Below are 23,432 nucleotides of genomic sequence, written 5' to 3'. Positions count from 1 at the left end.
CCTGCCTGACAAACGACAGACACATTTTTTAAAAAATCACATTAGGAGCCTTGATTAAAGGGGATTTCCTTTTACTGGACTAAATAATTCCATTCTAAAAGCTGCGCCAACCAATTATTTCTGTAACTGAATATTCTCCCTCATTATATCAATTATTTAAATCCTATATAAAATGCAAGTCAGATTACATTTCCAAACAAGACTGTTACTAGTCAGTCAGCCACCACCCAAAATCCTCACAACTGTGTTAGAAAAACATTTATTTTTTCTCATTTTCACATGCTAGCTTCTGATTTCTAATTCTCTTTTTGGAGAAGAAAACCTTTCTACCAAACTCCTTAAATAACTGCAATAACATCAGGAACTAAAAAAAAAAATTCTATAGGGATTTTGACATTAAACCACTATGTAATATCTTACCCAGTGTTTTTAAATAACTGCTTCATAATCATCAGCTCTCCTTTCCAGTCAAAGGAAATTTCCAATTACATAAAACTTGGTGATAATGAAACTGAGGTTGAAGAAAAAACAAAAACCCAAGTGCTTCACTTCCAAAACAAACATACTAAAAAAAAATAAAAATGTAAGCTATTGCTGAAATACTTCATTATCTCTTGGGCAATAAAATCTAATTTGGCTATGCTACCAACTCCAAACAAACCTTAGTTTGACTGCAGAAACTCATCAAAATTCATTAAAGGCTTCATTCTGATTCTTTTAGTTTGACAAGTTACTCTACATAACTCCCTACCCACACCCCCATATAGATATACACCTATGTAAATGTATACATGCACAACAATATATAATCTGACTATTCCTGTTCCCTTTTTCCCCATGTACATCCAAGACCACTGTACAATCTGGAACTTCAACCACAATTTCAGATCTTATTCCATTAGCTTTCATGCTATTTGTTTGCATAGCAGCCACTGTGCACAACAAGGGAACTGTACACCTATAAAAATAACTAAGCATATTTATGGAACTGGTTTTGACAGACCAACTCTAAATTTCATGCAAATCTTCCTGACAATAAGGGAGCTTGAGTTTATAAAAATAGTTCACTAAAATAAGAAGTGGACCCTACTTTCATTTGGGGTATGCCCACTGTAGGTATATATACATACTGTATATAAAATAATGAAGAATTCACTGTAATTGTTTTGAAAAAGCAGAGAAATTATAAGGTTTTCCTCTACGACGTGCAATGTCCAGCATTTTCCACACAAGGCAGTATCAGAAATCAAAACTGAACTTATCAGAAGAAGCTTCAGTTTCTGAGTCACTTCACTATGAGCAATAGTCAGTATGAAAACTGATCTACCTAGCAGTCTGTACAAAACACATGTAGATATTTTATGTGAAATTAACATAACCACATCTATTACACAGATCACAGATGAAACAGGATTTGTCCCCCAGTGTTTTTCAGAAACCGAGCTTCCTAATGGCTCTGTAACTTAGTAGTAACTCTGTATCCCTGTTTCTAAGGCGGCATCAGATTAAAGCTTCTTTTACCTGGAAATGTACTGAGCGCTTTATTTATCAAATGCCTTTGTCATTCAAATTTAGACAAGATTACTGTGGCAAATAATGCACGCTGCTCTGAAAGTAATGCCTCCTGTTTGTTTCCATGGAAACTATAACAGAAACAAAGAGCACAATAGCACTAGTTGAGCAAATACCCCAGTACTAAATACCACCACGAGCTAAGTATTTTCACTAGCAATGAACAAAAGCCTGCATGTTGTGCTTATAAAAATCTTCACCAGTGGAGATAACCCACTGTTTCACAGCTGCTGTGACAGTAGTGTTGCTACAAAAATCTTGGCTGTGCAATCCACCATTCATAAGCCCAAACAGATGGAAGACAGCACGTGCCAAATCTGGACTATACATTGGGTGTGGTAGGACTGTTCCAGCCAAGGTTGGCGATGTGCTCCACAGACTTCAAACTGCTACAGGGTGTAGAAGTTTGAGCCTTCAGTTTAGTTAGCATTGCAACGTAGAATGATCACTCCTTTCCTACCCAAAAAGTCAGGGCACATCACTTTACTTGCGGAGGGCTGCACCTTGAATTGATTCTTCAATGGGGAATTCTTATGTCAGCACTCCATGGACTGTAGTAGTGACACTGTGTCTTGTAACTGGTGATGATGCAACCCAGGAAACTGCCACCTTCAGCCTCATACTGTTTCAATAGGTCCTGACAAACTTGCAGGTGGTGTTCTTTCTGTTCTTGTGTGAGCATGCATGAGACCCATCCAGAGCAAACTTTACGATATTCCAACTTTACCATAATTGTTTCCAATGCACTGAAGCCAATATTCAGCTCTGTACACAGTTCCATATTCTTAATCTGCTAATGAGCCGACTGAGATGCTCTTCATTTCATGGTGTGATAGCTGTGCATGGCCATACAGAACATGGCTTGTCTTTCACGCCACCGTCGCCACTGCTCAAACATACTACCCACTGCGTCACTGTGCTCACATCCACTGTTTGGTCTCTATAAACTTTCAGTAGGTGTTGATGAATGTCAGTTGGTGCCACTGACACACACAAAAAACAATTCCATCCCAGCTGAAACTAAGACAGCTTCATACACACTTCCATGTCAGACATCATTTTGTCAGCCTGCCTCTCTGCTCCTCTATCACAGAACAACAAAATGCAACAGAATACTGGCAAGAAGGTTCAGTCTCTACTTCTGTACCACCAACAGCTGCCTCTACCACTGTGAGTCATCATAATGAAACAGGAGGCACTACTTCCAGAGCAGCCTTTGTAGAATAACATAGCACAATGCTGGTCACATACAACTCCAAGGACTAAGTTAATGGCAAAATCAAGTCTTTATGGGGACTTTTTATTGTTTGGGGTATTTTTGTTTTAAAGCAGAACTGTATTTTTAATTGGCAAACCTCATTGAGCCTCATTTTACACAGGACTTTGTTTCACTAAATTATACATGGAAAATCTGTGCATTCACAGAATTAGAAGAGCAGATTCCTAAACATACTGGTTGACCTTATACTCACTTGAATTTCAGTGTACTTTACCAAATTTTATAGAAAATACTCAGAGAAAGAGACAGAACTTACATGCTATTAATGCCCTTGGTTACCATTATGAAGACTTTTTTGCACTTCAGGTCTTTCAGACTGTGAAACTCATGGTCAGTGACAGGTATCTTAAAATACTTTGAAATATTATCAAATATTTTAAAATACAGAAAGTTAATATGAGGTTTTTATGATTCTGAACAGAGGTTTCATATAAAAGGGTGTCTAAGAGTATACCTGGAGACAAAGGATTAAAGATTAATCACTCATTTTAAATTCTCTGTACTACTGTATATCAAAAAGAAACCCTCTTTATTCTTCTCTAAGGACAGACAGATAAAGAGCACAGATAGGATCACTTTCAACAAATCATCAGAAAGAGAGCACCTGCTTGCACTCTAACTTTTTTTCTGTTCGGTATTTTGTCTTGTCTTGATACCACTGTATTCTTCCCACTTCAAATAACTATAGGAAACTTGGGAATGAGAAAAAAATGTTTCTAATTTAAAAAAATAACTAAAAACAGATGCTGGAATCCCCACTAAACTCTTCCAGCTGCTACTGAACCACTGGCAACCTAAGTCTATTTAATTTGGATTCGACTAATGGCAGAGAGGAAAAATTGTCTGCCAGACCTGCACGCCCAAAGAAAGCCAGTAAGTGCAAAAGTGAAAAACATGTCATAATATTATATGCATCTTACTGAGATTTTCTGAATGACAGCTAGTCTCTTTTCCTATGGTCAATGGATAAAAATGGTTACTGTTTATTGAGCTTAACTCCAACACAGATAAACGACCATGATAATCTGTTATATATCAGACATTGTTACTAATCTCAGTTCGTATTTTTTGTAAAACTACGTTATGCTGCAATACTCTAAAAATCTGGGCAGGTTTATGTGCACAAATGAAGAACTTTGGTGCACTGTTAATATTGATTAAAGTAAGATACGAAAAATTAATATTTAGCAAGGTCATTATGACAGATTGATATGATATACAGGCCCTCAAGCCTGATGTCTTATCGTTTCTGAAGAGACAGCCTGTTTGAGTGGAGAAAAAAAAAAAAGGAAAAGAAAAAGTCTTACAGGTGGCACTGAACTGACAGCAGCATATAATATAAAAGCGCTTTGTCATTCACATAATGTCTGGGGTAATGAAATGAATTCACTTTCTGGCTTCCTCCAGTTTGCAGTGCCAAAGAACACTGTGTTATCAGCACAGATGGAGCATGCATGGTTCTGGAGAAGAGCCTGGTGCAAACTGCAAACAAGCTTCTTTGCATACCAATGAATTCCTGAGAATCAGACCTTTGCTGTCAAGTGACAGGTTTGGAAGCTCTATAAAAATGAACTAATCCCAGTGGTCTTGTCTGACTGCATGTACTGTCAGTGCTCAGGACAAGAAATTGGGAAACACAGCACATCTTGCAGTCAAGGCTACTACTTGGGTGAGAGATACCAGGCAGATGAGGGATTTCATCCAGGTGCCAACACTATTTCTTACCCCCTTTAGGGAAGGCAGAGTAGCAAAAGAACTATCGTCGCTATAGTCACTGGGACTACTGATGCATCAAAATTTTCAGAAGGAAAAAAGTTTTGAGAATAATTTTATGAATCAAAAACATTAAAAGCTAAACATAGCAAAATAGATATAACATAGTCTAAGATGTTAGCCACAAATAAGAGTCGCTCCACTTAACTTTATTAAAACAAATCCTCCCTCCATCTACCTCCCACCTTGGCACAGGCATAGTTATTACTAATACATACACTGTATTCCTCAACTTCAACCAAAGAACATCTCATCAGCAGGCTTAACCTAAATGCCTTATTTTGCACAATGATCAACTGAAGACACACATGAGCAACCATCTGTACAGCTTAGGCAAGGGAGAAGGTTGAAAACATCAAACAATGAAGTAATAAGCTTCAAATGTTCTTCAACTTGGTGTTCTGAATTATCTGACCAGACCCTTAAACACAAGCCATTTTGAATCCATTTTACAGAATCACAGAATGGGGGGGTTGGAAATGACATTCTGAAACGATCTGCTGCAAGCCCTGCACCAGCAGGGATGCCTAGGGCAGGCTGCCCAGGCCCACATCCAGGCAGCTTCTGAAGATCTCCAAGGAGAAGACTCCACACCCTCTGGGAAACTTATGCCAGTGCTCATTCACCTGCACAGTAAAGAAGTACATCCGGACTTGCATTAGCCTTGCAAAAAGCCTGTGATTTACTCCTATGTACCCCTTCGTAGCTCTCTTAGTGTATGCCCACCAACTAATCTTGCATTCTGTGCTCAACCAGGGATGACCTTACAGTGCTATAAGGATAATTTTCATGGAGTAAAGCAAACTAGAGTTGGCCCACATAAAGAGCAACTACAGGAAGATGCTTTCAATTTTAAACACAGACAGTAAAACAAACATGAAATAAAATATGAAAAAAATGATCATAAAATAGAGGCATACCCATCAATAAACTCAGAAGTCTCTGGACCTTTGAACTCACCCCCACAACTCTGTACAATCCTTGGTCATTTATACCTATTGTGCAAAAGGAGAGAAAAAAAAACAGCAGAAGATCAAACACAGCATTAACATCTAAATTTAGCTTTTTTTTTTTTCCCCCAGGCAACAAATTATCCTAAAAAGTAAGAAAGGCTATATACTATCAATGCAGTCACGAGAACAACTTTATAAATAAAGCACTGCAAGAATCCTTTCACTCTTGTGTGTTTTTGAGGTGCACTCTCATTATTTTTTGGAAGAGATTCTACTTCAGATACCAGGAATAGAAGCAAGCAAGAGCTAATCTTTCCTTGAAAAGAACAATGGCTGTTTTCAGATTTATAAATGATACTTTAGATGCATCAATGTCGACATTCTAATAATGCAAGAACCAGGCCAACAAATGATAAATTAACATTAATAATTTTGCTTTTTTCCCAAAACACGTGCAAGACAAAAAGTTGGGATAAAATAAACTTGAGCCTAATATGAGTCCCCAAAAACGAAGGCTTCTCAACTTTGTAAAGCTTTTATTTTTGGATTTGAGGTCTCATTCTAACCCACTGGGGTTCAAATATGAGTCAAGTTCAGAAGCACCACCTCAGATTACTGAGATGAGTACCTCTGGCTTTGCTGGGGATGAATACAGCAGCCATAAACAGCACTATGTTTTCAGCCCCTTGCTATCGTTCCATGTAAACAGTGGATCGTCTCCCTTTCATTTCTTTCTTTCCTCTCAAATACATTCACTTCTCTATCGTACTTCTTCACCTACTTTTCCTTTTCTTCATCATGATCAGTATTATCCCAGGGAAATAAAAAATTTAATATACATTAAGGACATATGAGAGGATTAGAAGAGAAAGAGAGTGAAAAGCATGGCACCATGTCTTCCTGTCTGTTGTATATTTGCAGAGCCCGTATACTGGAAGGTAAATCATAACAGTCCTGAAGCTGACAAGATGTTTATGAGGCCACAAAACAAGTAGCAACCTACAATTACCACCATACTGTACTTCTATATTCAGATTGGCCTAAAAGAGTAGAAATGTCACAAAATACCTGTACTTTTACTGCAAGGAAATCTTCAAGTAACAGATTACATGCCATTGTTACTCAACATATATTTCAACAAAGGCAGACTTGCAGAGTATTCCCAGTTTAAACATCAAACTGCTTCAACCCAAAGAAGGAAAATTAAAACCAGTCATATGAGGAAAAGAGTTCTTCCTGAATAAGTAGTAAATGAAGTAAGTAAAAAGCACTAGTTCTTTAATAAACTATTGTCAGACACAATCATAATACAAAGCAAAAGTATGGTGTTGAGAAATTCATGTTTTCTTCATCCTCCCTCTTGCCTAGTCTTGCTACACTTTTTCCCTCTTCTCCCTCCTCTTCCTCACACAGCCTTCAAGATCTCTGAGATCTAGATGGACTCCTCACTGTTAGTAGTGCACAAATCTCTGTCCCAGATAACAGAGGGAACCTGATGTGCTATGGCAGTAGCTGCAACTTCTCTCAGTTGTTCCACCTGTGAAAATAAGCCTTTTAATTTCTCCAGGATGCCAGCACTGCTGCAACATTGCTGAGCCTTCAGCTAGATCTCAGAGCTGGTTCAAGTTAACACAGTAAGTCAGATCTTCAGTATTTCATCTGTGGTCACCAAAACCACAGCTCTAGAGTATGCTTATAGTTTAACTGTGTGAAAAGAAAGAACCACAAGAAAAAAAAAAAAAAAAGAAAAAAAAAAGTTGTGGCCATAATGCTACTCTTCTCAGAATATGAAGTTATCAGTTTAGACAAGTAAGTTTTCCAGCAACCTCCAGAATAACTATGTGATGGTATTTTATACAAGCCTTGCAGACTGCCAGCACTGAGGGAAAATAAACACAGACTTTGGTCCATTTCAAACAAGGATGCACTAGGTATCTGTTCTGAGAGCAGCAAGTATGTCCAGGAACGTTCTGGTACAAAAGTAACAGTAAGCCTTTTAATTCATTGAAGAACTGCATCACACTTTTTTTGAAATGATGCCCACCACTACTTTCCACAAAACAAGCCTTCTGCATCATATGCAAGAAATTAAAAAGCTGGAGATATCGTCATAGTCAAATTCACGTCTTTAATTAAATTATTTCAGATGCTTTTTCATCATTTCCTGTGTTACCAACATTAAAAATCACAAGAACCAAACTGTGCTGACCCCAAACATCCACAACTTACATTTAATGTTTTAAAAATAATTAAGATCAAACCAGAGAAACCACTACTCAGTATTAAAAGACGCGATATGCATAAGTCTCAGAAATTATGGCACATTGAAACTTAGACATTCCTCCAACAATAAGCATGAATCTGTGATAATAATTATCAGATAAGTGATCAGTTTCAAATTCATCAACCTGAAAAAGCATAGCTAATTGCTGACACCAAGACGTGCAAAGATAAATTAATATTTCAACATAGTCTTAAGTGATACCTTTAAACATACCATTAAAGGATGTTTTATTTAAAATACTAACCAAAAAAGTACCATTGAAGCAGTACTATTTCTAATTTAATCTGTACAATTCAGATTCTCAGCATACCAAAGGCTGATAATGCTTGGCATTTACAGAACACAATTGACAAGGTGACTCATTTCAAGGAACAGCTTACCACTGACTAAAATGCTGATGCTCTGTCCATGGGCTCAACTTGCCTCTAATAGCAGCTCTGATCAGCACAGCTGTGCAGTGCAGTTTTCATTATATTTACACAGTCCAAAGATGCCTGTATCTCTGTTACCAGAATTCAGTATAGGTGCATGGTTTGTGAAACATGCTTAGAAAGTTAAGGTATTTTAAGTGAAAAAGTATTTACACTATTCTAAGGAAAACACGTCTGCAGGCAAGTTTACTGGATGGCTGCCATTCCATGTGTGCCTGACACAGGCTATTAACGGAGTTGCAGATTTAACTGTTTATTATCAGATTCCCCAGTGCAGAAACAGTCACACAAAAGACATTCTCAACTCAAGGTAATATCAGACTTGTCTTTTTACCTATAAAATGCTTTCTACTTCCTCCTCGGTATCTTCTATCTTTCTCATGGAGAGAAAAGAAATACAGCTCAATGCTGCCATCTGTCTCCACTGTTCAGATTGGCAGTTCCGGTAGGGCTAAAATCAAAGCAAATGGTACTACTCTCACACTTACCTACCACATGCTCACAAAATGCACAACCAACTACTTGTGCACAAAAACATGCACAATCTTTAATACTGGAGCAAACAGCTCTTCTGTGCTTCTTTAAAATTTTACTGCTGTTCCATTATTCTAAGTTCAGAATTATGAACAAAATGGAATAATCCCACAATCAGACACAAAACATGCATTCACATCCATCCAGAACTGTGCACCATATGTGACAGACAAGCTCAGCATAACATTGTCTTGATAGCTCAGCATCTTCTGTTAGGTAAAGCACAGCCACTGTTATTATCCAGAGATGCAAAAGAACTCTCAATCAAAAGCAAATGTATATTTTAATCAAGACACTACCTCTGATTTTTCTCTTCATTCAAAGGAAATCATTTTGTTCTTGGCTTTATAAAAGTGAATGTAACTGAGCAAAATTAACCAGCCATTGACAAGTTTATGTTCGATATCACTGTTATGCTCTTCTCTCTCTGAATACCAGACATTCTGCTATGACATGACAAGACTATTCTCAGTTTCCTCCCACACTAGACTGTCCTCTCTTTCCACCCACACCAACCTCACACCCATTATGATTAAAAGAGATAAAAACATGGCACACAAGTACAATCTCTGAAAAGGCATCTGTCCTGCTTTCTTCTGTTGAACATAACTTGTCTTTGATATGCTATCATTAAAGTAAAATAGTCAAGTAAAAATTGTTTTAAAAACAGAGGTACAAAATCTGCAGATCTGAAACACAGTTTTTCTTTACCACTGCACTACTCTTCAGTTGAACTCTTTTGGAGGTAAACGACTTGAATATTCTCCTGACCCACTGTTTTTAGCTCAGCAGATATCAGAGAATTGCAGAAAACATAAACTGGTCCTCTGGGAATGCTTCAGTTGGTCTCACATGTGAGGTAGCTCTGAAAGTAATACCTCCTATTTTATTATGTTGGTCCACAACATCAAAGGCAAATGCTGATGGTATGGCAATAGAGGCTGAACCTTCCCACCAATACTACCACATTTTGCTGCCATGCAACAGATGGCAGCAGTAGGGCAGTCTGACAAAATGACATCTGAAATGGAAGGGTGTATAAAACAAAGGTGTGGAACTGAATTCCTCTATAAGGAAAGAAATGGCACCCACTGACATTTGCTGGCACTTGCTGAATATTCATGGGGACCTAACAGCAGATGTGATCACAGTGAGGTGGTGTGTAGTGCAGTTCAGCAGTGGCAACATAGTGGCTCGCCTCCACTGGTGCAGATTTTTACAAGTATGGCACGCAGGCTCCTGTCAATCTATGGCAAAAATGCACGGCTACTGGTGATGAGTATGTTGAGAAATAGTGTTTTGTATCTGAGAACTTGCTCTCTCAAGTGGTGTTATTCTGATCTTGCATTTGTTGTACTTTCCATGAAAATAAATAGGAGGCATCATTTTCAGAGCAATCTACATATGAAGTCAATATTTTTTTTGCTGAACTTTGTTTTGTTTGTTTGCTCTTAAATGTAGTTGATGTTACATCTAGAATCTATAACTGAAAATCTTTGATACTCCTTGAAATTCTACGGATGAATCAACCTCATTCAACCAAAGATACGTGGACTGCTGAATCCTTGAAAGATAGCAGTAGCTCACCTAAATCCATTCTCGGAACCTTGGGAACTGAAATACTTTTGAATACTGACTTCCTTTTCCTTAAATATTCTCCACTGTACAAACAATAAACAATTCTTGAATACCGTCTGCACATAGATCTTTTTTCTTTGTCTCCAGTTTTGAAGCATACGTAACAGTAAGCCTAATGGTATCCTCTGGTGCAAGATTCTAACTCCAGGAAAAGTACTTTAATACTTTTAATACTTCACTTGCCTCCTTAGCTTTTATCCTTCTCTCTTCGGTGTTTGAATAGATAAACTTCATTTGAAGACAACAAACAGAATACTAAAATTAATTTGTCTATTTCAACAACAAAGGAACAGTACATGAGTTCCCTTTAAGATTTAGGGTATTTTCTTAGTTGTTGTACACCAGTATTGGCTTCCTTTGTTAATGGAAATGATATTATCCCTTCAGACCACTTATTGAAAGCACATTTGTTGAAGGAAAACCATGCTTAAAAGGCTAGAACTGCACATAAAAGAGTTCCTGCACAGGCCAGTGTAATCTCTACCATGTAGTCTTACACAGAAATTTGCAAGGAAACTACATCACATGGTCTAAAAGCAGCCCAACTGCTCCACTCCTTCCATAAACAGAAACATTTGGTTGGGTTTATCATTACCTCGTGTTTCAACAGCACTGATGCACTTTTTGATGACTGTGAACCCTATCTTATCCAACTGTGCACCTAAAAGAAAAAAGAGTATGAAAAGTTTTAAAATGCCATTATAAAAATGCCATTCGCTGAAAAATAAGACAGAACTTGATGACTAGTACTTCTCAGGCAAAACTGCAAATATTCTCAAACAGAAATACTTCATTTATTTTTCTAGAAAAATACCCCTTTTCTCTCCCTCATTTCCAGCTAGCCCGAGTAAAAGTATGTCCTGGTTGTAGTGGCTACACTGAATGTGTACAAAACAGCAGCCTTTGAAGAAGATCTCTAATTAGGTACATCTGTTGGCAGATGCAAAATAAAATTTAACAATACTTATTGCAACGCTGACAACATCTGAGAGAGTTAACCAAATGGGACAAGGAAGCACTTATGATGAAAAAACATAATCAACAGCACGTTTTTGCCTGAGCCCTATCCAAAGCCAAAGGAATTCCCACACTAAAGATACAAGACACATGTATATCATTTCACAGCAGTTCTGGATCTGACTACATAGAAGCAGCTGCATTAACAGAACAGCTGAGATGCAGCATTACTTTGTTGTTCCTATCTTCCTCTTTTTGTTCACACAAAAAAAGAAATTCATTTAAAAGCTTATACTGCAGAACAGCCCTTCCTGCAAACATCTGGCCTTCTTGCTTCTGGGGACCTGGTCTTGCACTACTATAATAAAAATATGAGGAAATATTTCTATTTATAAACACCAGGATCCAGCTTTATTTAACAATAATTGAACAAAGGCATAAATACTCTGATAATGCAAGAAGTATAGTTGTTTTCACTTATATACTTTGCTAACAGAAAAAAAGCTAACATTATTTAAAGAAAGCTCTCTTCTACTTCCACATTACATAGTTTACATTTTAAATACGTGCATTCAGTACTTTCTATGCTAACCTTTATTTTCAGATCCAATTCCTTTTAAAGTCATCTTTATGCAACCAAACAGATGTGTATACACAATCCAGACAAAGAAAATGTGATACACTCACAAATAAACACATTTTTGAGTCACTCAGACTATGAACTTAAATTGGCACACACTGTCTAGCTTATGTCCAATCCTCCAATTCCTGCATATGTACTAAACTGTGTTACTGTGAAAGCTCATTAACTACAAAATCTAAAAAGAATATTCAGAACTTGAGATTAAAAATACAATTTTTAATTAAGTTAGAACAACAGATGAATTCTGCCTTTGCTCACACTTCTCAGTAGTAAGTTGATAACAAAAATCACTAAGTAGTAATTCAGATACTTACTTCCCTCTTGTTTTGCATTTGCTTTATTCAAATTGATGAACAGCTGGGAAAGAAAGAGCAGAAAGACAAATTAGAGAATTTTATGAAATCAGAAACAAAACATTTCCTATCTTAATGCCCAGTAGGCACAGATATTGCTGTTTATAGGTAAGAAATATCACCATAGCGTAGGACAAAAGCTCCCTATTGCCTCAGAAATTAGAGACCTGGAGTTTTTAAGTAAGTTTTTCAAAAATTCTTAGCATATGTGATTCATAGAATCATAGAATGGCCTGGGTTGAAAAGAACCACAATTCCTGATTCCATTCCAGCTGCAGTTAGTAAAATATGTTGTGATTTGAATGCTCCAGACTCCTATATTTCTCTACAGATTAATTTCTCACAGTTCAATGAAATCACTTGCTAATTCCTGGGAGTTATGTCCCAGTTCAGCATTTTGATAAGTTCTAAGTTTACTGGACAGCTTACAGACAATATGTGATGGCAATAGATACCTCTAGATAGATACCATTAGAAAAGATCTCTGCAACAACATCAATAAAACGTACTGTTAATACCCCCAGTAGCCAACTAATATGACAGAGATACGTCTGTATCACTGACTGGAAAGCCCCATTATTTTTGGCCATGCAAGACCAATGTAACATTTACAGCTATAAGAAAAATCTGTTGCTTTGTTTCAGTTCTGCTCCTCATATCCATTTCTTGGTGTGAACATGACATTAAGCAAGCTCTAGCGATCTAATGCTCAAGGACACAGATTTTCTTTTTAATTAACTAGTTTTTTTTTTTAAATAATAGCACAACTAACTAGTGCAAGTCTTGAGACTGGAATAAAGTATATCAGGGAAGATGCTTAAACTAGATGTTTTCTACCATACTGGCAACTCCACTGTGACGTTAAATGACTCATAATAATAGCATTCTTCTGAAGAAAAATACATTTCATATCAGCATTAATGTACATTGACACTGAGCTTTAGCAACTTACTCATCTCTCCTTTTATTCTGTTTTTATTCTTTCTTTGTTGAATTTATCATTTTGTAAACTACATAAATCCAGTTTATTAAAGTACAAATGTGGTCAGAAGGGGAGGAGAGATTTCTCCATTACAGTACAAATTAATATTAAAAAAATGCCACTTACAGCTTCTTTTCCATCCAAAGCTTCCATCCACAGCTTCCTGTCCTCCTCAGAAAAGGCTTGCATGGTCACAGGGACACCAGGCCTGCAACCACACAGAGTAACTGAGTTCATCAGCAATTAAAATATAGTCTTGTCAAAGTTACATATGTGCAAAGCATACTTTTCAATAAAATTCTAACTGTCAAGCTATCAAACTTTTTCGCCTTGAGGCAAGTTAAAAATCAACATTATGCTGAACAGAATATTATTTACTAGACAATCAAACTGAAGTTGAAAGAGACAAAGCCTTCTTTCTTTTCCTGTTTTACCGTTATGATCTGTGTACATAGAAAAGCTTTTTCCTACACTAGGAGACCTCTGTTGTCTCTTCTATAAGATATAAAGTTTTCTACATCTGCTTATTTAAAGGAAAAAAATTAACTTTGGCTTTCTTTTAGAAAGCAAAATCTGTAAACATTTGGCCAACAGATTGAAACAAACTGTAGTGAGGTCACTTACAAGGCTAAACATCTGCTACAGAAAAGCCCTTCCTAAAATGCTCTGGTTTTCTCTCCTTCCAAAGCACAGGAATAGAGAGCATCCCATGGCCAGCCACCAGTTTGTTCATTATTTTATAACTTTGGACAAGTTGAAGGATAAGTGTGTCCTGAACTGATACCAAAGGAAATGAGTCAATGGCCTGCAGCATGGAACTAATCTCCAGGGAACATCTCAGTACTATACACATATATTATTAAAAGAAAAACGTGTGATAGCAAGGTCACAGTGGGCCAGTTGTGTCTATTATACCTAGACAGAAAGACAGATTGTATTTTTCCCACTTTTATTAGAACAAAAAATTGTCTGCAGGATCAAGCAAACACTGCTATCCATCCATTTCTGTTTAACTCCAGATAATAGAACTCAAGACACACTGACAGGAATCTAGTGACATTTCCCATAGTTCTTTTTTAGTTGAGAATCTGGCCTTTATGCTGATCAATATTCTGATCTGAGTTGCTTTCAAGAGCTTAAACATTTACTGTAATTCCCATCATCGGTACAGTGTTATAACAGTTATACCACACCTCTATCAAATAAAAAATGCAAGTTCAGATCCCCGATATAGCCTTATGAGAAAAGCCACCCATGCTGTAAATTGTATTTGCGACGTGAGCTGACTGTTTTCAGATATAGTGGTTGGTTTGCATTCCTTTACCCAGTCAGTGCTTGCTACAGAAACAGGCATGCCTGGGGCAGGCTTGACTGACTGGCCACATCAGCTCAGCACAGCAACTGATCCAAAACAATACAAGTGCCTACAACTCTTATTACAGACATATTTAGAGAATACCAGCAACCATAGGATAAAGGAGACAAGCAGTATTAACCATGCCACATTTAAAGTGAGCAGAGGTGTGATTCCGATGGGGAATGAAAAGCTGCTGAAGCTTAAGACCCATTGCACCACAGAATAGACAGAACTAATTGGTAGAAGGAAAGAGCTCAAAAGGGGTGAATGAGAAAACTCAGTAACATTTCATGAACTTCTACTTAGCATTTAATACACCAAAAGAACATGGCATTACTACAGCCTTATTTAACTGCAATACCCTATTAGGCTGGATTCTCTCATCTTCATAAACAAAGGAAGACTAAAATGCTAATGAAAAGCAGTATTCATTATATTTGAAGATCCTCTAAGCAAAATAAATAACAAAGCAATTCTTCCTTTTTGAAATAAAGCAGTAGAGAAGGCAGCAACAACAATGTTCAAACCGTATAACATTATTTTATTACACTTGTCACATCCCACCAGTAAGAGAAGGGAAGAGGTGAGCCAGAAAAAATTGAAAATTATATTATTTCCAGTCTGAAAATCCAGCATAATCCAATAGCAACGTGGTGTTTTTGGAAAGCAGGCTTGTGATACAAAATGGCCATGATTGTATGAATTATCCAATTTTTTCATGATAGATACACGTACTTTTATTTAAACCACAATACTTTACCCACAATAACAGCAATTCATAACAGTTTCCCTATCTTCATCTGCACTTTTATGTGACACCTCAGACAATGCCTATGTTTCATTTTACATCTTCAGCATTTCTGATACAAAAACTGAGGTAAAATACAGTAAACTACAACAGTGCTTGCAGGCTGCTCCAATGACTATTTCCATTGGCAGCTTGAAAGAGCACTGAAAGAAAAGGAGAACAGTAATACTGCATCAGTATTTACTGCTGGTTAGAAACACTCCTTTCTAGTATTTCATAAGTTTACCTGTCTGAAGATTCTAAGTCAAAACAGAATCGCCGGTCGATAGTATCTACATTTCTTTTCGTGCAGTATGTAAGGATGAAGAGTTCCCCATCGCCCTGTGAAAAGAGAGTTTTTATATGCTTGACCCAGTAATTCAAAGCTTCATTCTTTTATTTCATGCCAGACACAGCAATCTCCATATTAAAGTCTACTGCTAACTAACTTCAACAAACCTTTCTTTACTCTCCAGAATCTATCTTACAGAGTCAGTCCTTTCTTCAAGACCAACCAACACTAGATCATATTTTACCCTTAAGAATTGAGAAATACACAAATTCATCTGTGAATGCCATGTGACTTTTAACAGTTTTAATCAGAATTAATTGTACATTTCAATTATTTTTGTCTTATTCAACTTCTCCAGAGGCAGGCTTATGAAAGAAAAATTGCACTGAGGGTTTCAAGAGAAACAATCTTTTAATGCAGCAAAACTGACATCATAAATATTTTGGAATGCCAAATACTTACACATATACCTCATTAACTAAAATGGCTTATTACAGTTAGAACAAATCACTAGAAAACAAAAATCACATAAGCATTAAAATGATTATGGAAGATGAACTTCTGGAGCTTTTGAAATACTACCCCCGATTCAACATATTTATAATTATACAAATATTACAGCCCTTTAGTTGCGAGAGCCATCTTCCACAAACGGGACATAATTCTCAGAAAAAAAATCCAACAATGTGATTTCTAACCAAATTTAAAGACAGAGCAGTGTGCTACATTTCCAGGAAGCTTGACTTGAGTGTTGTTTTCCATCTGTGGATATCTTTTTTCCTCACAACAGAATGCTTTTCATACATTCATTTAATGTTTCATCTCTGAAGGTGCTGAGCGCCTTCAACTCCCAAGAGTTTAAACGGGAAAAAAAGTGATAAAAGATCAACAGAGTCTTGAGTACTTCAGATTCCATCAAAGACATTTGAAATTACATTCAGTTGTCGGTACAATTTGTATACTTACTAATATCCTCTTTTCCAGTTTCTTTTATATTATATCTATGAAAAAAAAATATCTGACTGGAGTGCATACGAAAGAAATCTTTAAAACTATCGCATTTTCCCAATTTATACTTCAACAAGTCATATGCCTCATGGATAAACCAGATTCTATCTAAATAGCACAACTGTGCACAGTAACTGTCTCTTCTTCTCTGGACTCCTAAAAACAAGCAACTGAAAAGTCTGCAGAAGGCTTATTTATTAATTCATTCAATTACCTTATGTTAATGTCCTTAAGTGGCAGACTGAATTGCGTGAAGAAAGCAAACAAAAGGGCAGAGAGGTGGAGAGAAAAAAGACTTCACACATCTTAACTGACACAGCCTTGCATCTTCACAGAGGGCACAAATGAGAGTAAAATACAAGAATATACTTACAACTTTCCCTCCTGATCTATGTTCAAATGGAATCATGGTGAACTTCTTTGTCTCTTTCCTATATGTGCAGTAGTGTTTCACCCAACTGGAACCAAAGGGAGCAGGCCCTACATAAAATGGAAGCATTAACTAGTTTGTGCTGTTTCAAACTTGTGTGCTTCCTTCTACTGCTTTCTGTAGTGACACTTGGAAGTCTTAACTGATTCCTAAGAATGTCGTTTAGAAAAAAACACAAATTTTTGCAAATTCAAACAAATGCTAAACAATGCTTGCTATCCTCAAAAATAAATAAATAATATATGCCTAATTTCATGTTCACTGACAAGTTGAAAGATTTATTAATAAGTATCTCACTATGACAGACAAAATCATTTTCCCCCTATAAAATACATATCCATCCCTTGAAAACTTGACTTTGAACATTTCTTCAGATAACTCTGTTTAATAAGCTGTAAATTCTTATTGCCTTCATGCTGCTTTTATAAATAAGGTTTGACTACCTGCATATTATGGGCACTACAGGAATACAAAAAAATAATCTTACTTTTTTCCTGTACATAGAGGTAGCCTTCCATTGTGTTGTGATTTGCTCTTTTGTGTTCCTGAGGATTTCTTCTGATCTTGTTCATGAGTTCCTCTACCTCTGACCTTGTTCCTTCAAAACGATTTCGTGTCTAAAACAAGATTGCTAAAAAACATCAGTAAAGGGAGTGGAAGAAAGACTTGCTCTTCCTGGCAGTTACTAAAACAAATTTTTATAAAATGTGAGGATGATTAAGGACCATTTTAGGATTATCAGTGCAGATTTTCTGACATTCAAAATTAAAGCATTCTCTAAAATAATACGCTGATTTGTTCAGAAAAAATTGAAATACTAACTTTTAAAATGATCTTCGATTTGAAAATTTAAGTTCCCTAAGAAAAGTACTACTACAATGTTAACACATGAGATCTTTGCTATTTATCAGGAAGAAAAGGATTCTCTTTGGTTATTGAAAAAAAAAATAAATAAATAAAAATGACAGGAAGGTCACCAAAAATTAAACATGGTTCACATGCCAAATGTTTTGGTTACATGAAAGCTGAATCATGCAAAACAAATATGCATATATTCAAAGGAAATAAAAAAGAAATTAAAGTCCAGTTTGTTATTATTCCTGGGTGCCACACATTTCAATGTCAGCAAGCAGTAGCAAAAGAATTATTTATTAGAATATTAGTAAAAATAATCCAAAAGTAACCATAGCACTCATTAACTATACAATAATAGTAAAGAAAATAACAGAGTTTTCACCTGATGCAAGAAACACTTCAGTTTCATTTGAACAATACTGACTATTGGCAATACACAAATAACAAAACAAGCATGGTAATATCTAGTTTTTTCCATATGCCCACTCACTCAAACTGCACAAATTGAAAATATATATTCAAATTCCAAGCTAGTATTTTGCCCAGTTGGTGCACACATTTTGAGGAAAGCACATATTTCAAGATGCAAGCTTACATGCCTTGTTGCTGTTTGAAAGCACCTTTATTTTCCCGAAAATTGATCACCTTCTGAAAATGATGCCTTACTTTGATTTGCAGGAAAAGTATGCAATTGTATGCACAAGCAAATGCCTCATACTTACAAACAAATATCCATTCTTGTACCTAGATAGCCAGCAGTGCCTGACTGGCAATCTGTACGTGCATACTCTGGATTTATGTTTAGAAGGAATTTATTCATGGGCACAAAGAGAACCCATGCAAGCTGGTCTGAGCAGCCACCCATACCCATACGCACGTGCTTTAGAGAAGAAAGCTAAATATACTCCTTAGGTGACGACTAAAAACAATTGCTTTGTTGCCTTCATGTAAAACAACTGCTCTGAACCCATCCCACATCCACTGTCTGACTCCCAGATTATGTCTGCTCACAAATTAGGAGTCAGAACTCACAAGAGCTCGTTTCCAAGAGTCCAAACAATTTCCAAAGTTCTTTTTCACAATTACCTTGAAGAACTGCATTAAAAACTATACTCTGTATCCAAGGCAGACAAAAATAGTGATAAAGGCTTCATATCCACATCATCCTTTCAGAGTACTGATTGCTTCTAGAGGTTTTAAATGATTCTGCCAGAACCTTTTCTTGTATGAGTTGTGCACTGATCACAAATCCAAGCACACAAGATGTGTCCTAGGAATGGCGGGAAGGAATGTAATAGGTTCTCGAAACTTCAAAAGGAAAACACAACAAAAAACACTAAAACTCCCAGATGGTGCTTCTCTTTACCCATCCCCTTCTTCCTATTTCCTTTTCACTGTCTTCCTTTCAAAGGTACCTCCTGCCCAAAAGTTGTGCATAGAGTGCTCTGAATGCACTGAACATCAGAAGCACAGAAATGTTTTAGTTGAAAGGGACCTTTAAATTCTCCTAATCTCATCTTCCTGCAATCAACAGAGATATGTGCAGCTAGATCACGTTGCTCAAAGCTCCATCCAGCCTGACCTTAAGCATCTTTGGTGATGAGGCATCCAACACTTCACTGGACAACCTGTTCCCATGTGCTTTGATATGTGCTTTGCTATGTGCTTTGCTATACTTAATGTAAAAAATAATAATAATAAAATAAAATTCCATACATCCAATCTAAATCTCCCCTCTTTTAGTTTGAAGCCATTTCCCCTTATCCTATCACACAACAGATCCTGCTAGAGTCTGTCTTCTCCTTTGTTATAGACCTCCTTTAGATACAGAAAGGCCACTATCAGGTCTCCCTGGAACCATTCTCTTCCCTGATCTGAACAGCCCCAGCGTTCTTAGCCAGTCCTTACAAGGAGATGTTCCAGCTCTGAGCACATTTTTGCGGCCATCCTCTGCACATGCTCCAACGTGCTAATGTAGGGAGGACTCCATATCTGGGTACAGGTCTCCAGGTGAGGTCTCAGCAGCAACAGGATCAGCTCCCTCAGGCTGTGACAGTGCTTCTTTTCTATGGCACGTTGTACCAAAACCACCACAGATGGTGGTTACAGAGGGTAATGTACTACTGGAGGAAAAGGATGCAGTTTCCTATCTCTATTTGTGCTGGGACCAAGATGTCTACCATCAGTACTGCAACCTCCTCCTTCCAAGGAAACCACAGTTTTTTTGTAGGGCTGGAGAGCATGGTCAAGGCTGCAAGGATCCATGTATGGTGTTGTGCATGGAACTCAGATAACAAGAGAAAGGCACTAGTTATACACTGCAAGCATGGCTTGAGGGAGCTCAGGGAAATCGAGACAGACCAGCCAGACGTTCAGAAGGGAATAAACAGGTTTACTGGAGGTTGGGATTAAAACTGGGGTTTCCTCTTTTACTTAACTATATATAGTTAAGTTATAGTATATTACTTTAACTTTGCTGACAAGTCTCAAATCATTCTCAACAAACAGCTAGGCTTTCTGTACTCAATTTTGTGCTCCTCTAATATGTGACTTCTGTTGGCAGTTTAGCTATAATGCAGTCAAGTACTAGCTCATTTTTCTTTTGGGCTGTTTCATTCACCTTTAACACTGCAGAAAATGTGTCACATCCTTATGAGCTTTTCAGATACATCTTTTTATTCTCCTCTTATCTCAGAGATGAGTTAAGCCCTGCTTCCTTTTTCTCTTTTGTTTTCTATTTATTCATAAAAATTCAGCTGACTTCTGCTTATGAAAGTACTAGGATTGAGTGCCCCTACTCAGCTAAAAAACAAACACACACAAAAAACAACCTCTAGAGAATAAAACTCAGGCATGTGGAAATAGAGTTGAAAGAAACGTACCCTGAGACATTAAATCAATCACATCACTGTGTATTATATTTTTTAAGATTATACCCTAATCTTCTCTTCTGCTTTATTGTCTCCCTATTGCTACCTGCTCACTAAGTCACTTCTAAAAATAAACCGCAACCTCATGGAAGTATTTTCTGTATGTTAATTCCAGATGCCCTTAGGGATTAACAAAACAGATGCACTATGATGTACTGTCCACAGGAGAGGAAGAGGTCTGTTTGCTAACAAAAGTCCTGAGGCACATCAAAGTTAATTTTGAATCAGTTTTATTTTTTAATAAACTTCAAGATCACATCACTATTAGCTCTGCCAATTGCACTGCTTCAACCTGTCTCTTCTTGCTTGCTGCATTCTCAAACCCAAGCTGATCACACTGGACAGTTTGGTGTAAGTGTACAGTAACTAGCAGCAGTCCCAGGTTGCAAATCAGCAGGGATGAGTTGGTTTTTAGGACTGCTTTTTTTGTTTGTTGCTGTTGTTGTACGAGGATAATGAGAATCCACTGGAGTCAGCAATAATTTGTTGAGCGATGTGCTTGGTTAGCCAGAAGATGGCAACACAACTCTAGAATTCATAAGCAATGCACTAACTGTGAGGAAAGCCTTAGAAATACAAAATTTTTTGACAAAAATTTTAAGAAGCATAAATATCAAACTCAACTTACATTTTGTATATTTATCTGCAGGGCCATTTTGTAATGACTGAAGTCTTTAGCGAGTTCATATCCCTGATGATAGAAAGTGAACAAACCCTGAAAAAATGATAGCACCTGAAATACAAATAAGAGATCCGTCAGAATGTGAAACTTAATTTATCCAAACATGATTGCTGCATGTAATTTTTCCATACAGATCAAAGACGACAAAAAGATTATTTTTGAACAAATTTCTAGTAATGCTGACCATTTCTGAATACCTATTTGCATCCAAACTGTCAGCTACAAACATTTTGGGGTGGTTCTGTCCCTGGATTTTCATGTCTGAGCATTATTTTAAATCTGACCATAAACAATGTATATTGCCCATCTCCAAAACTTCCCTATATGACATTTACCATCACCTGCTTTGATTCCAGTGATGTTTGGAATAAATGTGGACACGAGGATGTAACAAACTTTCTTAGTAACTATTTCCCTAGTCATTTCCCTGCCTTCTAATGACAATGATTTATTATAGAGTTAAATGGTCTGGCTGGAAGCAAATGCTCTCCCTCCAACAGCTTTGCTTATTACTGCCTTCTGAATGTGGATCTGACACTCTCTTAGAACTATAGAATTATCTGTACTGCAGTTTGTTACTTCAGTGTTTTGATTCAAAAAAAGATTTAAGTCAGCTTAGACCATACAAGACCATGCAAGCTGGGTGAGGGCACACTACTGCACCTCTCCTATTTAGGTCAGATAGTTGGGAAGAAGTAAATGACACAGGAAAGAACAACTATCTTTATTAAAGAGAACAAATTAAATAATGCATTTAATGAAGTTTTAAGTTGCATATAAGTAAGCCATTTTTTAAAATGCAATTGTGCATATTTTTAAGCATTAAATGGAGGAAACAGTGATTAGAATCTGGTACTAAATAATCTCAGTTTACTAGTGAAAATTTCAAATGCAAATCAAGCAAAGATGTTTAGCTGCTTCAAAAAAAAGAAAAAGGGACATGTTTTGAAAATATGATCTGAACAGATTCAATTCCACTTCAAATGAAATATTTCAAACTACCCGATACTGAGCTTTTAGCCAAAAGCATGCCTTTAGAAGACTAATGAGATATAAGTTAACTAACAAACTTCTAAGTGCCACCTTCAAATTGAAAAACAATTCCTTACATTAAGCAAGGATAACATTTCAGTGGTTAAAAAATATTTTTCAAAAGGTAAAAAAAGCCTATTATCATTCTTTTGAATCCTCTATTCTAACTCACACCACAGACCAAGGTTGGCTTTTTTTGTTTGTTTTTTGTTTGTTTTTACAGTACAGGAAAAATTTCACATATTTTCTGAAAATCAGCACCAGCAGATCTAATTCTAATCATTAAAATAAGCTTTGAGCTGCTTGACTAAGTGTGGCTGGATTAAGAGCTTGCACAGACGTAGCAAGTCTGTTAAGTCTCACAATAGCATGCATCTTCTCAAAAAACAGAGCTGCATGGCTTTTCTCCAATTGCATTATTTCTCAGTCCTTTATGAGTGCATTATTTCACTGGTACTTACAGGTTCCACACACTCAAATTTCTTCCGCTCCTGAATCTCTTGCAACTTGCACACATATTCGAGGGAGAGCTCATAAAAGTGTTTTCTATTCTGTTCCACTTGGTTATCCGCCTAAACATGAAATAGAGTTTATGAAGTTTTAAAGATATTTTTCAGACAGCTTCAAACCAGCACACGTATAGCATACAAGTTGCAAGCA

The 23,432-nt window shown here is 36.8% G+C and overlaps 1 protein-coding gene across 4 annotated transcripts in view; it reads right to left on the bottom strand.

Annotated features, from left to right (window-relative positions):
• Positions 1 to 23,432, bottom strand: part of ARHGAP10 (Rho GTPase activating protein 10) — a 127,701-nt gene that overhangs the window by 58,405 nt on the left and 45,864 nt on the right. For 3 of the 4 annotated variants that reach the window (XM_032444511.1, XM_015861094.1, XM_015861093.2), the window contains 9 exons: positions 23,234 to 23,344; positions 21,687 to 21,791; positions 17,761 to 17,890; positions 17,217 to 17,323; positions 15,791 to 15,885; positions 13,526 to 13,607; positions 12,379 to 12,421; positions 11,060 to 11,125; positions 5,545 to 5,619 (listed from right to left, as the gene is read on the bottom strand). In XM_032444511.1, coding sequence (XP_032300402.1) covers positions 5,545 to 5,619; positions 11,060 to 11,125; positions 12,379 to 12,421; positions 13,526 to 13,607; positions 15,791 to 15,885; positions 17,217 to 17,323; positions 17,761 to 17,890; positions 21,687 to 21,791; positions 23,234 to 23,344 — 814 coding nt within the window. The remainder of the gene's footprint in view (positions 1 to 5,544; positions 5,620 to 11,059; positions 11,126 to 12,378; positions 12,422 to 13,525; positions 13,608 to 15,790; positions 15,886 to 17,216; positions 17,324 to 17,760; positions 17,891 to 21,686; positions 21,792 to 23,233; positions 23,345 to 23,432) is intronic. The other variant, XM_015861096.2, reaches the window with a different exon arrangement.

The sequence above is a fragment of the Coturnix japonica genome, chromosome 4 (genome assembly GCF_001577835.2).
Source record: "Coturnix japonica isolate 7356 chromosome 4, Coturnix japonica 2.1, whole genome shotgun sequence".
Lineage (NCBI taxonomy): Eukaryota > Metazoa > Chordata > Aves > Galliformes > Phasianidae > Coturnix > Coturnix japonica.
Note: the sequence above shows the minus strand (reverse complement) of the source record. Positions and strands in the feature narration are given on the sequence as shown.